We start from the raw sequence: 14776 nt of genomic DNA on the forward strand, positions 1-14776 counted from the left end.
ATAATTCCAATGTGGGAGTGCTAATTTAATGGGTATAGAGTGTTTACCTTAAAATATTTTAAGTAAATATGAATTAGATTGCAAACAGTGAATGCAATTGGCTGGGTGGTCACACGAGTGCTGGGACTTTAGGGCTGTGATTTCCATGCAGCTCTCAAAACATTTTCACTCTTTTTTTTTTTTTTTTTTTTTTTGCAGCCCTGGTCAGGTCTGACTCAGGGGTGACAGAGCTTTGGGAAACACTGTGCTCTGGCTGAAGGAACCTCCCCAGTGCTTTTGAGTGCCTGGTGCTCACATGGGGCACCAGCAGTGGGGATGAAACACCCTTTGAGAAATACAAGCAAGTTGTCATTGATGGGTGAGGACATCCATGGTGGGACCCCAGGCAGCACAGTCCTTGCAGTCAGCAAGGTTCAGTGCCCACGCCAGGCTCCCTGATCTCCTCCTGCTCTGTCATGCAGGGCTCAGAGGCAGATAGTGCCTACACCCCAGCATGCCACAAACATGGTCAGCAACACACAGAGAAACAGTGGATCGTTCTGATCCTCCAGGCTTCAGTCCATTGCACTGATGCAAGTGGCTTGCAGGCATCTGTGGCCATGGATTTGGACTCTGGTTCTCCAGAGCAGCAGCAGATCTCACTGCTGGGCTGTCCCTCATGCACAGGGATGTGCCTGGGCTTGGTGGGCAGGCTGTGGGCCTCCCCAGCCTACCTGTCTCAGGCAGAGGCTCACCTGTAGTGCCTCAGACTGGTGTCCCTTGGCAGCCTGTGGAGCAGTGGAGCATGTGGTACTTGGGTGGGCAAGGTGGGGCACATGGTGCCTTGGAGGGACAGTGGAGCACCTGGTGCCTCTGGAGCAATGGAGCTGGTGGATCCTGGGTGGATGAGGTGCAGTGCATGGTACCTGGATGGGCAAAGTGGAGCACATGGTGTCTCCATGGAGAAGGTGGAGCACATGGCACCCTGATGGACACACTGGAGCACACCCATTCTCCTCGTTCAGCCAAGTCACATCGGATGAAGATCAGGTGTCCATGAGGGCAGTGTGAAGTTGGAGGGTGCCTGCCCAGGGCTGGGGGTAGGATGTGTTCTCTGTTTCATCATAGGAAGGTGAGACTGTTCCTCATTAGCCAAGTACCTGAGCACTTGACAGGGACATGTTCATCCTCACAAACACCTTTTGAGGTAGGGAAGCATGTCCCTGCCCTGTGTGTGGGAGCTGGGGCTAGTGAAGCTGCAGCCTTCCTATGATCACATATCCTGAGCAGGGAGCAGGATCACTGAGGAGACCATGGCAGAGGAAAGGTTGGAGTCAATCCTAACTCTACTTTCAAGCTTTAGTTTTTGTGTTATGTTCTTTACTGAAGAATACCAAAAATAAGAAAGGTGTTGTTAAAAGGTATTGTCTGTTACTTTATTTGCAGCCCTGCTTCATGCCATGCTCATGAGCTAAATACCCCAGGAGGGAATATCTGGACTACTGCCTGTTTATATTTTTCCCTAACTGATATTTTTTTTCATTGTTGGTGTTGGGTTTAAAATAATCTCATGTTTTCTTGTGAGGAATCTGAACTGTTTGTGAGAACTTATCTCAGAGCACATGTCTTGGGTTTAACTAACATTTTCCAAACAACTTAGCAGAAAGATAAACTGGGGGGTGGGGGGGTGGGGTAGAAAAAAAAACCTGTTGGATGATTTGAGAAACCCTGGCTGAAGCTTTGGCTAAGGAGAGGGACAGAGATGCTGTGAACACCATCCTCAAAGCAAACAATCTTCTTTCTGCTGAAAACCGAAGACAAAGCTCTGAGATAGTGGTTGTTTCTTGTGTTACATCTTCTTTCCCCTATCATTGGTTTTCCAGCCAATGTGGAGCTGGTAAACAGACATTTATTTGTAGAGGGAAGGAAGCGTGGAAAAATAAGAATGGGACAGAGAGATCTTAAGGCTCAGAGTCACAATTCTGATTTTAACTAATGGATATGACTTCAGAGTAACATTTAGTTACACTGAGTGATTTTTATATGGGCAGTTTTAATCAGTTCAACTGCTTTTAAAAAGTCTGCTTCTCTCTAATGAATGTCAGATGATAGTGAAGCCAGTTTTCCCATCTTTTCTCCTTTTGCTCAGGGGTTACTGCACACAGGGATTAGCTCAGGGCCATCAGGGCTTGTTCATTCCAAAGTGATGGGATGGAAGTGGCTATAGCTTTGAGTGTTCCTGGTGCCTGTAACTGTCATAAAGACGAGAACAAAGGAAAGTCCATATTTTTGGTCCTGTTTTGAGGGTCCTTGCTCGTGGTTTCAGTGTTTGTGGGGTGAGACATGCTGAGTTCCTACACTTTGCCATTGTCAGGTGGAGCTGTTGATGCTTGCTGCACACCCTGCGTCTGAACCAAGAGAGATGAGCATCTTCCTGCACCGTGCTGTGCCATGCCCAACAACATTTTGGGTCTTTCCTGAAAGCTGCTCCTGCTTGCAAGCTTGTGTTTGTAACTCAGAGTTCATGGAGAGCAGAGCAGGGTTGGATTTGGGCACCTGTAACTCCGTAGTTTCATTGGCACCCCTGCCCTTGCACCACTGTGTAACCAGCCTAGAAGGAGCCATATTAATTACAGTGAATTGGATGTAGCTCAGGATGTAGCTCACTTTTGTGGCTGTCAGAAGTGTCCCCACGGGGATGGAGAGGCTCAGGGGTGGGTGGCAGAGCCCTACCTTTCCAAACAGCCACTCCTAGGTTTGTGCTACTCCAGTGTTGTTGACTGATGGCTGCATTTATTCCCTGTGTGAAATGAGTGTTTTCTCACTGCCTGCCATGGGATAAAAAAAGCAATGTAACCTAAACAAAATCTATTATGAAAGTTGTTCATCTAAGTTTTACCCCATGTTTTGTCACTGTTTACTTTAAATCTTTTAAATCAATCTGTTTTCTTCTCTCCTTCTGATTTTGTGTCCTTTCTCCTGGAAGTGTCAAAAGCCAAGCTAGACAAAGACATAGAAGGAAAGTCATAAGGGAGGAGGAGGAGGAGGAGGAAGAAGAAGATCATACATTTCTCACTGTTTGTCTCTTCTGTCTTTTGCAGTTGTTGCAATCTCAGGATGTGAAGGAGGATGCCGTGCTTTGCTGCTCCATGGAGGTAGGGAAGCACCTCTACATCTGCCCTGATCTCATTGCTTTACCCCTTCCATCCTTGCCCATGCATGTGTCAAGCAGCTGTTGGATGTTTCCAGACCCAACAGCTGTGTGGCCTCTGTGCATTTTGGAATGATCAAATGGTTTGGATTGGAAGGGACCTTTGGAGGTCATTTAGTCCAACCCATCTGCAATGCCCATGAACACTTTTCCACTATGCCAGGCTGCTCCAAGCCCCATCCAGCCTGGCCTTGGACACTGCCAGGGATCCAGGGGCAGCCCCAGCTGCTCTGGGCACCCTGGGCCAGGGCCTGCCCACCCTCCCAGCCAGCAATTCCTAATTGCCAAGAGCCCAAAATCTGTGCCTGCCCTCTGGCCCTGGGAGCCATTGCCTGGCTGCTGTCCCTGAGTGGCAGGGACAGGCCTTGTCCCCAGTCCCTGGGCAGCTCTGCTGGAGCCCCTGGAGGCCCTGGCAGGGGCTCTGAGGTGTCCCTGGAGCCTTCTCTTGTGCAGCTGAGCAGCCCCAGCTGTGCCAGGCTGGCTCCAGAGCAGAGGGGCTCCAAACCTTGGAGCAGCTCCGTGGCCTCCTTTGGCCTCACTCCAGCAGGTCAATGCCCTTCCTGTTCGGAGGAATCCAGAGTTGGATTCAGGTTGGGTCTCACAAGAACAGTTCAGGTAGAAAACCAGTGTGAAATGAGAGCCCTTGAGACTCTGTCACTGGGCTCCTGATGCATGTAAATGGATGCAGAAGTTTACCTGGAGTCCCGTCACAATATTGTATCATCCTGGTTCCTTCAGATCTCACCCTCCATTCAGTTTTTAACACAGAAACAGCTGTATTGGAGCAAAAGCTGCCCCATGACTCACTGTGCTCAGCAGCAGTTTTGCAGAGAAGGAAGTGGCTGGACATGGCACTCAGTGCTCTGGTGTGGCTGATAAGTTGGTGATCAGTCACAAGTTGGACTCAATGACCTTGGAGGCCTCTTCCAACTTAACTGATTCTATGATTCTGTGAATTCTAGCAGAGTTCCTGTTGGTTACGTTTTTTTGGGAAGTGATGGGCCCATGGGGACAGATTCTTTTCTTGCAGAGAGCAGTTGAAGCTGCAGCCTGAATAGTTAAAATTCAGCAAAGCAGATGAGGAGGCGGATTTGATTTTTAAGGTGAGGACTTTGGGGAGCTCTGCTTTAGGGAGCCTCCCACAGACTCATCACTGTCCACCCCAAACTTAGACCTCCTCTGTGGAACCACCTAGGGCTTGTGCTACCCAATGGAGGCTCTCCAAGGAGTAATTGTTTTAGAAGAAGCCTTTGGCTGTCTCCAGCAAAGCAGCACGACAGGTATAAATGCAGATCTCGGCAGGGCAGGATTTGTTATGCACACAGGCGCGTTCTGCTTATTCCAGATAATGACTGGGAGTCACTGGGAGCTCTGAATCAGCGAGTAAATGAAGGGCCAGGTAGAAGGCAGGAATACCACATCACAGCCTGCACTTTGTTTTGACAATAGCATGATTTTTAGGTGGGATTTTTTTTTCTTTTTTTCAAAAGCAATCCGTCGCTGCTGCCTTTGAAGTCAGTGGGAGCTGAACCATTCACTCCTCCAGCAGCCTGGTGTGGATGCTTTTGAAAACCTCACCCTTCATGTTCAGCTCTTGGAGCCTGCTGCTGGGTGGTTTTGGTTTTCAAAAGCCATGACGCCTTTAACCTTGCCTGCACCAGGCAGGGCAGAATCGAAGGGACGGGAGAGGTGTCTGTAAGAAGCCAGAGGGGGTGTTTTACCATCATAGAGTGGTAGAATCCTTGCCTGTCTCAAGCTAGAAGGGACCCACAAGGATCAGTAATCCATGGTTGACCCCTTCTTCTCCCGACAGCTGCAGAGCACCGGCCGGCTGCTGGAGGAGCAGCTGCCCGAGATGATGACGGAGCTGCTGGCGATAGCACGCGACAAGATGCTGTGTCCCTCCGAGTCCATGCTGACCAGGTCCCTGCTGCTGGAGGTCATCGAGCTGCACGCCAACAACTGGAACCCCCTGACGCCCACCATCACGCAGTACTACAACAAGACCATCCAAAAACTGACAGCTTGAGGGGCAGGGCAAGGTGGGGTGGTAAGGGACGAGAAGAAGAAGAAGAAGAAGAAGAAGAAGAAGAAGAAGAAGAAGAAGAAGACATGCGCCTTGACGGGACCCGGCAAGAGCTTTTCTGATTTAAATCCCCCAGCAGACCAAACCCCAGCATGCTCGAGAATACGTTCGTGGGGTGGGGAGGGAGCAGCATGTTTCTTTTTCAGCCGCCTCGCCAAGTGCCACCCCTCCTCCCTGCCGTGGTTTTGTTTTAGGGGTTTCTTTTTCTGAACTCATTGCTCAAGCAGCAGCAGCGCATCCCGCCGGGTTATTGTTTGGCTTTCGAAAGAAGACAGAGAATTTGGAAAAGGAGGGAAAAAAAAAAATAATCTAAGTGGGGGCTAGTATTGTTTTCACGCCGTCCTCCTGCCTTTCCCTGGCCAACTGGCAGGAGACAGCACACAGCAGATGTCTCGGGAGGACAAAGCCAGGCACACACTACACCAGACGCTCATAATTGATGGCTTTTGTCAAGCGGGGCTTGCGTTAGGTCCCCCCCCTCCTTCTCTTGTTTTCGACTTTCTGTGTGTTCCCCCCACCTACCCGCCACCCCTTCAGAGGCAGATTGGAGAGCGGGACGACTTTCTTACTTGCACTGGGTTTTCTTTTCCTCGAGCGTTGGTAATTTCTTCTTATCTTAATGTATTGTTGGATGGACAGTTGTGAGCAGCTCGGGGACGGGGAGAGCAGCGCCTTCCCTCGAGCTGGGAAACGGTTTATGTGAAGATGCTGAAGCAGGAGGAGTGTTTTAAAGGAGTCCTAAAGCCACTGCAGAAGTTACATAGCCACTGTCATCTTACCAGTAACCTCCTCGGTGGATTGAGAAACGTTTCCTTTGAGCTGGGCGCTCTAAAAACAGGGGATTCTGTGGCTCTTGCTGTTCAAGTCGCCGTTATTCCTCAGCCACTATAATCATTTAACTTTTTTTTGTAATAATTTTTTTTTTTTCATTGAAGGAGTGCTTTATTGTTATTACTGTCATGGTTGTAATTATACATTTAAATCCAGGCCTGTTATAGTTGGGCCTAATAATGTACAGGGCAAGGGAGAAATGAAGGTTTGATGTTTTTTGGAGGCTGGTAAAGAAAAGACAAGCAGCGTATAGCAAAAAAAAAAAAAAAAGGAAAAAAGAAGAGGGAAAAATAGAAAAAGCCAAAAATAGAAGTTTGAGCCTGGCTTCTAACTAGCTGAATATGCTATCCAGCGTTCCTAGGTGTGTGCAGTGTGCAGGAGCAGCTCTGTCCCACGCCATCAAGGATGGGGGACAGCTTCAGGGAGGCAGGGTGTGCTCGGGGATCCCCAGGGGGCTCCAGGATCCCCTCATGGCTCCTTGCTGGAGCATCCCAAGGGAGAGGACAGCTGTGGGGGACGGTGGGGAGGTGCCACCCAGAGGGTGAGAGGCTGGTCTGGGGCAACACCTGAATCATGAAGAAGACATGGTGGGCTCCTATTTGCTGATCTAGAAACACTTTGACTTAGGAAATCCCTCCAGGTGGTTTTTCTAGTGAAGCCTAGCGAGGGTGCAGGCCCATCCTGCATGCAAGAGCCAAGGAAGGCATGATGCCATCAGCTCATCCTGGCTTCTTCTCACTGTTCAATTTATTCCTTTTATGATAAGAGAATTTATGCCACAGAGATGGCACACACGGACCCAGACTAGGCAGGCTGGGCCTGAGCTCAGCAGCTCAAACTTTGTTTTTCCAAGCAAAACGTTGCATTTCTGGTGGCTTGTAGAGAAGAGAGATTTCACCCCGACCTCCTTGGATGTGCAGTATGTTCTTGGGTGCCTTATGAATGTGTTGGTCTGTCTGCGATGGGGAGGAAGCTTTTGCTGCAAAATTTAAAGGGCAGAAATTTCCAGCAGAAAATGCATTGCAGGGGGGTGAGCATCGTGATGCTGCAACTCAACATTACCTGAATTTTCGTCTGGTTGTCTGCTGATCCAGTTTTCATTTTGCACCTGGAGTAAGAGGAGCTGGAAAGAGGAGCTTCAGTTTTCTTGTCTGCCTAGAAAGCAGCAAAATGATGGCTGAGTTCACTAGAATTGCCTGGAAGAACTAACTTTTGCTTCACGTATTCGAGCCCAGGAGCTTCGCACAGTGAGGGCGCCTTGCGTTGGGTCAGCTTCATTAGTAGCAACGTGGTTTGATAGTGTTAATGAGCAGATGAACTTCATTAGGACGGCAAAGCCCATCAGTATTACAAGGCTCAGGGCTGTGCCCATCGCTCTTTGTTTTTTCTGCTCCCTGAATTCTCAAGGAGTGGAGGAGAAGGGGATATAACACCCATCACAGTGCACTCAGGCAGAGTGTCAGTCTTCTGGGAGAAGGCCTGAAAAACAGTTTTGTCTTGTTGTTTGGTCTTTTTTTTTTCTTTTTTTTTTTTTAAGAACAGCAAAGTCCTATAGCAGGGACAGCAACCTGGTAGGTTGGGGTGCCAGGGATCCTGCCAGCAGTGATCCAGACTGCCACTCTGGCCCCTGCAGCTTCTCACTACCCACAGAATTTTTTCTTGGGATGTAGTGAAAGAAGAAAAAAGAAAATAAAAACACAGATAATTGGGGATTTTTTTTCTAAAAACTTGAATTTTTCACCCATCAGTGCATCAGGAGGCATTCAGAGTCAAAGTGTAAGCCACAGGGCAGTATTTCTCCTAAAGCATTTCCCTACCCCTACCTGCTGTGAGAGCTTATTCAATTTTCTCATTGTGGGGCAATCCTGAATCCCCCACTGACCAGGCTTGGCCCATGACTTTCCCTTCCAACACTGGAAATGAAGAACTTTCATGTGAAATCCGTCGTTTTTTAATGTCTTGCCATTTATCTCTGCTATTAGCATACCTTCGTCCAGCCATTAACTGCTTTGATACATCAGTCACTCTGTTGATGTACAAGAATCAGAATGTTGACCAAAAATGGGGGTGTCTCCCCAAAAAATACATGCTGCCATTGGTATCTTTCTGAAGTCTATCATCAGGAAGCTGGCACACACATGACATCATTCACCAGGGTATCGTGTTGGGAAAAGAGGTACCACGAGGACATTTGATGGGCAGGATGGGGAACAGCACTGGGGAATTTTTGGGGGTGAAAGCACCTGGGGATCCTGGAGTGTTTTCTTCTCTCTCTTTTATTTTTTTCTTTTTTTTTTTTTTTAATCTTTTGGCTTACTTTGCAAACGATCGCCAAAGAGCGTAATTCTCCAAAATGTATTTTTGGGTGCAAAGCCACCAGTTACATCTCCCTAAATCAGCCAGATTCCATCTTTGCTGCTCAATAAAAGTGTTTGTGTGGGGGTTTTACTGCGTTGTCCCCATACAACTACATCAGCAAAGGGGGAAAGCAAACCCCTCGGGCCAAATGTGTGTGGGGCCAAACCTCAGGGTGGTGTGGAGGCTGCAGCATCACCTCTGTGCCCATCTCCCTGGGATGCAGAGCAGGTTTGCTGACACCCTGCCAGGCTCCCCAGGTTATTATTCACCTCAGAATTCCTGGTAGAAATCTTTCCAAACTGACGAGTTTTGCTACGCAGAAAGTGACTTGCTTGGTTTCCCCATGAGGGATTCCGCTGCTGTTCGGAGAAGTCTCGCGTATATGGAGGTGAAACAAAAATGGGGAGAAAAAAAAAAAAAAGGAAAAGTAAGTGATTTGCTTGGTTCCCCTCTTCCCCTGAAGGAGATTAATTAGTATCTATTCTTGGCATGATTGATGGCTTTGAAAGAAAACTTGTCAGAATAACTTATGATTTATTTTCATGCTTATTTTTATAACACCCCTCACTTGGAAATCTCTCAAAATCTTAAATATGATTTTTTTTTTTTTTTTTTTTTAATTTCCCTGCTGGGTATTTTATGGCTTTACACTAATTTTGCTCTTCTTGGTGATAGCTATTAAGCAGTCCTGGTGGTATTTTCAGTATTTTTTCAGAAGAAATTATACTAAGGGTTGCTAAGTCCACTGTCAATAGCCAAGGGAGCTGCGGTGTCCTGCAGAACACGGAGTTAATGCTAGCAATTTTTTTTTATGTATTTATTTGCATTTGAAAAAGCAACATTTTTAATTTAATCATATTTGTTAAACTAAGCGCTTTAAAAAATTTTTAAAAATCAAAAAAAAAAAGGAAAAAGGTTTTGGGGAGAGTAAAGACTAGATATTCATACTTAGAGAAATCACAAACTCATCGTTTTCAGCATTTCAGAGACTGTTAAAACAAGGGAGCTCATAACTCTTTGTGGCAATTCAGTCTTTGTTTATAGAACATCCAGATCCACTGTATGCTATAAAATGCCTCATCTGAGTAATAAATGTTTAAAGCTTGACATTTCCCCATCTCTTTGTGGGTACGGGGTGTCGCTTCTCCTGCTCTGGGAGGGACCATCCTTTAGTTCAGGATGGAGAGAAAGGAATATGTGGGTGGTGGGAGCAGAATGTCCCTCATGGTGGGAGCACAGCTCAGGAGGGCTCTGTGGGGATGGCTCAGTGCTCCTGGCACTGCTCACGTCCTGCTGCTCCTCCGGTGAGGTTTGGTGCCTCTCCCTGTCACTCCTGTGGGAACGGTGCAGGGGGCTCAGAGCTCCATGGGTGATGGAGTGAGCCTGTTCTCCACATCTGCCTGCACAGCTGCCCACGGTGTCCCTGTCCTCTGCCCAAGGTGCATTTCCCACTTCTTTGTGTCCTACCTCAGCTGGGCCTGGGGGTCTGCTAGAGGACCCCACAGATAAATCACATACATTCCACCCAGTGCTGCAGCAACAAGGGCTCGCCAACCACTGATGCCTGTTAAAAATAGTCTTTGAAAATGATACTTAAGAAGTTTGTCACAAAATCACAGAACATTCTGACTTGGCAGGGACCCACAGGGACCATCAAGTCCAGCTCTCCAGTGCGTGGCCCACACAGGGAGGAAGCCACAACATTGCCAATACCAGCACTGGGCTCTGACCAGCTGAGCCAATCTCAGAAAAAAACAGGATTACTCCAAGGTCTCCTCTGGAAAACCCTTCTCAACCTCAAGTAATTTTTAGCTGACTGAAGTGCCTGAGCTTCTTTTCCTGGTCAGAGGGAGATAAAAAGAGAGGGGAAAACCAGATGGAGGTGAAACAAGGAGTGGAAACACCACCAGGATCCCACAGGGATGTGTATGTTGCTCCCCACACCTCTAATCCCCACATCCCCGCTCCGTTTCCCTGATGACAGAGAATCTTCTCCCTCTCAATCAGGGGCTCACAGGACACAGCTGAGCACCAGAGATGTCCAAACTCCCCAGGGGTCACCTCCTCCCAGAGCCAATGTTTGCTCCAGAGAGCAGGGCTTTGTGGGGAGCTCCCTACCTTGCCCATCACCAGTGGAGGTGTCTTGATGCCACAGTGATGTCCATCCCCTGCACACCTCACCTTGTCCTGCTGTTTTAAGCAATGATGGGCTTGAAACTAAGCCTCAGGAAGCTGGATTCTTAAAGAACATTTAGAATTTAGATCAGATACTGGGAAAGAACCTCTTGGCTGTGAGGGTGGTGAGGCCCAGGGTGCCCAGAGCAGCTGTGGCTGCCCCTGGATCCCTGGCAGTGCCCAAGGCCAGGCTGGATGGGGCTTGGAGCAGCCTGGGACAGTGGGGGAAGGTGTCCCTGCCATGGCAGGGGGTGGAACAAGGGGGTGTTTTGGGTCCCTTCCAGCCCAAACCCTTCTGTGGTTCTATGAAATAGCATATCTGACCTTGTGCCACCCTTTCCACCCCTAAACATCCCCATCATGAGCCCCCACCTGCAGCCAGACCTTCAGCCCCATCTACAGCCAGACCCTGCTGGAGTTTGGCCTGCTCATAATCAGGGGTCTGAGCATCTGGACCAGCTCTGGGAAGAGTTTATCAGCACTGGGAGCAGACAAGCCAAGAGCAGAGAGGATCCCTGGGGCCCCTGGGACCACCAAGATGCATTAAATGAGAAAATAACCTGCAGTAACACAAGATTAGGAGCAGATGGATGGGCATCACTACAGAGCCGAAGCTTTCAAGATGCAGGAGTATTTCTGTGAATTCCTCACGTCTGCCAAAAACCCAGACAGCAGCAAATAAAGACTCCATGGATCAGAGTAAGATTGGTTGGCTTCCCTAAAACATGGCAAACCTGCAAACAGTCAGGACGCAGGATGTTCTCCTCTTGCAGCAGCTCCATATCTCTGCTGAGTTTTAGGGGGAGTTTTTTAAATGGTCCTGCTGGTGGCAAAATGGGCAGCAAAGATAAGTAACCTAAATGTAACTGCATTGGTGCTCTGTTTGCCAGCTGAACTGTAGCTTAAGTGATTAGTGCTTGGGATGCAAGGAAAACAGCGATATTAAAACAATAATGCACATTACAAGACTGTGGCCTCTTCCTTTTGTATCCTGCACTATGATACCCAGTTATAAAGCTGGAGACTTGAGTGGCTACATAAATGTGACTGCTGAGCATAGCTTGATGTCTGTCCTGCTCCCCAGGATTTGCCTGGTCTCCTAGAGGAAGATTTCTGCAAGAAATGTTGCATCCTTGGGCTGCAAATTACTGATGTGAGCATTTCCAGGGATGCAGACACTGCCTGTACCTCTTGGAGGGCTCACTGTAGTTGTCCTTGCTGGTACAGGTGAGCATGGGGTCTCGAGGATGGATGGTCCCAGAAATGGATGTTTGGCTTTGTCTGCCCAGAGCCAATGGGAAAAAAACACAAAGTGCCTCTCAAGAGAAATCCCAGGATTTCAGAGTTTCATTCTGTCCTAAATCATGCCAGTTTTTCACCAAAGTGCTTTGTTTCAATGTATGTTGTGTTGCTCTAGCAATAACATTTAAACAAATTGGATTTTATTAGCTCAGACCTTTTCAATAACTTCCCACAGAGCTTTCCCATCAGAAGTTTCCACTTTGGGGAAGCAATGCCAGGAGATGGCCACGGTCTGATGGGAGAAATCACCTTTGCCATGGTCCTGGGCTTGCCTCAGCCTCTGCTCCTCTCCTCCCAGCCCTGCCAGGGGAAATGCATCAGCATTTCTGTCCCCCCCTGTCATTCTTGGTGTCCAAATGCCTGACACGTGTGGCCTTGCAGCCAAAACGTCAAGTTGGGCATCAGGAGGAATTTCTCCATGGAAAGGGGGGTCAGGCAGGGGAAGGGGGTGCCCAGGGAGGAGGTGGAGTCCCCATCCAAGTGGAAGCGTCCCAGGAATGAGTGACACGCCACTCTTGGCTGGGTGACAAAGTGGGGATTGCTCATAGCTTGGACTCATTGATCTTGGAAGGCTTTCCCAGCCTCAGTGATCCTGGGAAGATGGGATAGGACTGCACAGACCCTGGTGCTGGTGGCCCTACAGCAGTCCCTGGTGTGGAGCTGTGAGCAGAAACCAGGTCTTGGAGCAGATCCCTGCAGCTGGTGGAAGTGTGGGAGCAGCTGCCTGAGGAGCTGGGCATCTGTGTGAGGGTCTGCATGGGCAGGAGGGGTCACGGGATCACAGAATCACTGAGTGGTTTGTGTTGGAAGGGAACTTAAGGATCATCTCATTCCATCCTCCTGCCTGGGCAGGCCAAGACAGTGGCCCGTGAGATTCCCTGGCATCCAGGACCTGTGCAAAGTCCAAGTGGATGGCCATGAAGACCATTTCCACACTTCTACACGCAGCACCAAGCCTGGCTTTATTTGGAGGGTGCTTCAAGGTACAGACGGAGCAGCCAGGTTTCCCAATCCAAGGGACAGATCCCAGCTGCTCTTGCTTCACACAGGCTCCAGGGAGGAGCTCCTTCTGGCTTCTCCTGTGGCTGGAGGTGGGCAGCAAGCAGGGCTCTTTTGCCTTCAGAACCCACAGCACTGAGCTCTGCAGGAGCCTGGGCTTGCTTGGCACAGAATCCTGTGCTCTGGCATCAGCCGTGCAGAGCCAGGGTGCTGTGCACAGGTGGGTCATGGAGCACCAGGGCAGGTGTCAGCTGAGCTGGGGCTTCCCCAGCTCCCATCCATCAACCACTGCCAAATTATCTGGCACTGGCACTTTGGTTTTTTGTGGGTTTTTTTTTTTTTTCTTCTTACTGGGATAAAACCCTGAAGTAAATCCTGATCAGCATTTACTGCTCCCTGCCTTGATCCTGGAATCGTGGAATCTCAGAATGGTTTGGGTTGGAAGGAACCTTTGAGATCACCTCATTCCACCCCCTGCCATGGGCAGGAACACCTTCCACTATCCCAAACCCCTGGCCTTGTACATTTCCAGGAATTAGCAACATGCAAGCTCAGAATGCAATTTTAAATAGACTTTTTTTGTTGTTTGTTTATGATTTTAAATTTTGAGGTCCAAAAGAGGTCAGTTTTCAAAGCAAGGCTGGAAGGTTGGGTAGATTAGGGTGGGAGGAGAAGCTGCACCGGGGGATGGGTTATCCAAAACCTGTCTGGGGGTAATTACACATGTCGGCTGATGAAAAACTGGTTTGAGGGCAAACACCGTAAAAATATTGCTGTGGGGAGAGAAAGACGACAGAGATTGTGAAATCCAGTCGGCAGATTGTTTTACAGCAAAGGTAACTTCTCTCCCCAGGGCTGGATTTTACAACTTGTGTAAGGAACCAACCCCCAGTTAGCAGGGCTGCTCTGCTCTTCTTTTCAAGCACAAAAAATGCAGGGTATTTGTTAGAAACCGTGGGTTTGGGCTGATTTCCTAGAGATAAATGCAGTCTTGTTTTGGGGGAGCCACGAAGTGTTTGGGGCAGGGATTGTTTTGCATGTGGTGACTGCAATTAGTTTTTACAATCATCCTGCTGTATATATTCTTTATATAAAATTGCATTTACATTGGGTTTTTTTGAGCACTTGAAGGGTGCTGCAGGGGCTCACTGCTCTCCCAAGGGGACTAAACCCAAATAACCCAGTGCTGCTGCCTGAGTTCTGGTTTTCAGCTGAATTTACACATTTTTTTTCTCCATTTGCTCTCTGTCCTGTAATTTATATTTCCCTTTGCTCCCTCTGTGTTTGCAGGCAGGTTTCCAGCTCTGTGCTGTCACTTTTGGCCACCTCAGCTCCCTTTCCACAGATGAGGATGTCTCCTTCTTGGGGAAGATGAGTTGTCCTTCTGCCCGTCACCACCTGCACTCACCTTTTTGGGAGCTGGTGACCATCCCGGTCCCCACAGTTCACATTTGGGTCCCCGGAACCTTGTGCAAGGGTTTTCTCCCCTTGTTAGCACTTTCTGCACTACAGAATCACAGAACTGCAGAAGGGTTTGGGTTGGGAGGAACCTTCAAGATCACCCTGTTCCACCCCCTGCTAGGGGCAGGTGTGCTTTCCACCAGCCCAGGGTGCTCCAAGCCCTGTCCAGCCTGGCCTGGAACACTTCCAGAGGCGAGGAATCCACAACCTCCATTCTCCCTGGGGTGCACTGGATTTTCATCCCAAAATCCCCCTGGGAATCACCCCCACCCCCACGTTCCCCTGTAAATGCCAGGAGGAGGCTGCAGGAGCCTCATCTCCTCTCGTGCTCCCCACACGAGAGCCTGCACAGCCTGCACAGCCCTTGTCTCCCA

At 48.8% G+C, this 14776-nt stretch overlaps 1 protein-coding gene across 4 annotated transcripts in view; it reads left to right on the top strand.

The window, feature by feature from the left end:
* The window catches only part of CTIF (cap binding complex dependent translation initiation factor), a 148448-nt gene extending 138876 nt beyond the window's left edge, over positions 1-9572 (top strand). For all 4 annotated transcript variants that reach the window (XM_071425839.1, XM_071425838.1, XM_071425841.1 and 1 more), the window contains 2 exons: positions 3081-3134; positions 5004-9572. In XM_071425839.1, the coding sequence (XP_071281940.1) occupies positions 3081-3134; positions 5004-5219 (270 nt within the window). In that variant the 3' untranslated portion in view covers positions 5220-9572. The remainder of the gene's footprint in view (positions 1-3080; positions 3135-5003) is intronic.
* Positions 9573-14776: the final 5204 nt, after the last annotated feature.

This window comes from Agelaius tricolor, unplaced genomic scaffold (genome assembly GCF_023055355.1).
Source record: "Agelaius tricolor isolate 1412-34295 unplaced genomic scaffold, bAgeTri1.0.p SCAF_4, whole genome shotgun sequence".
NCBI classification, from domain to species: domain Eukaryota; kingdom Metazoa; phylum Chordata; class Aves; order Passeriformes; family Icteridae; genus Agelaius; species Agelaius tricolor.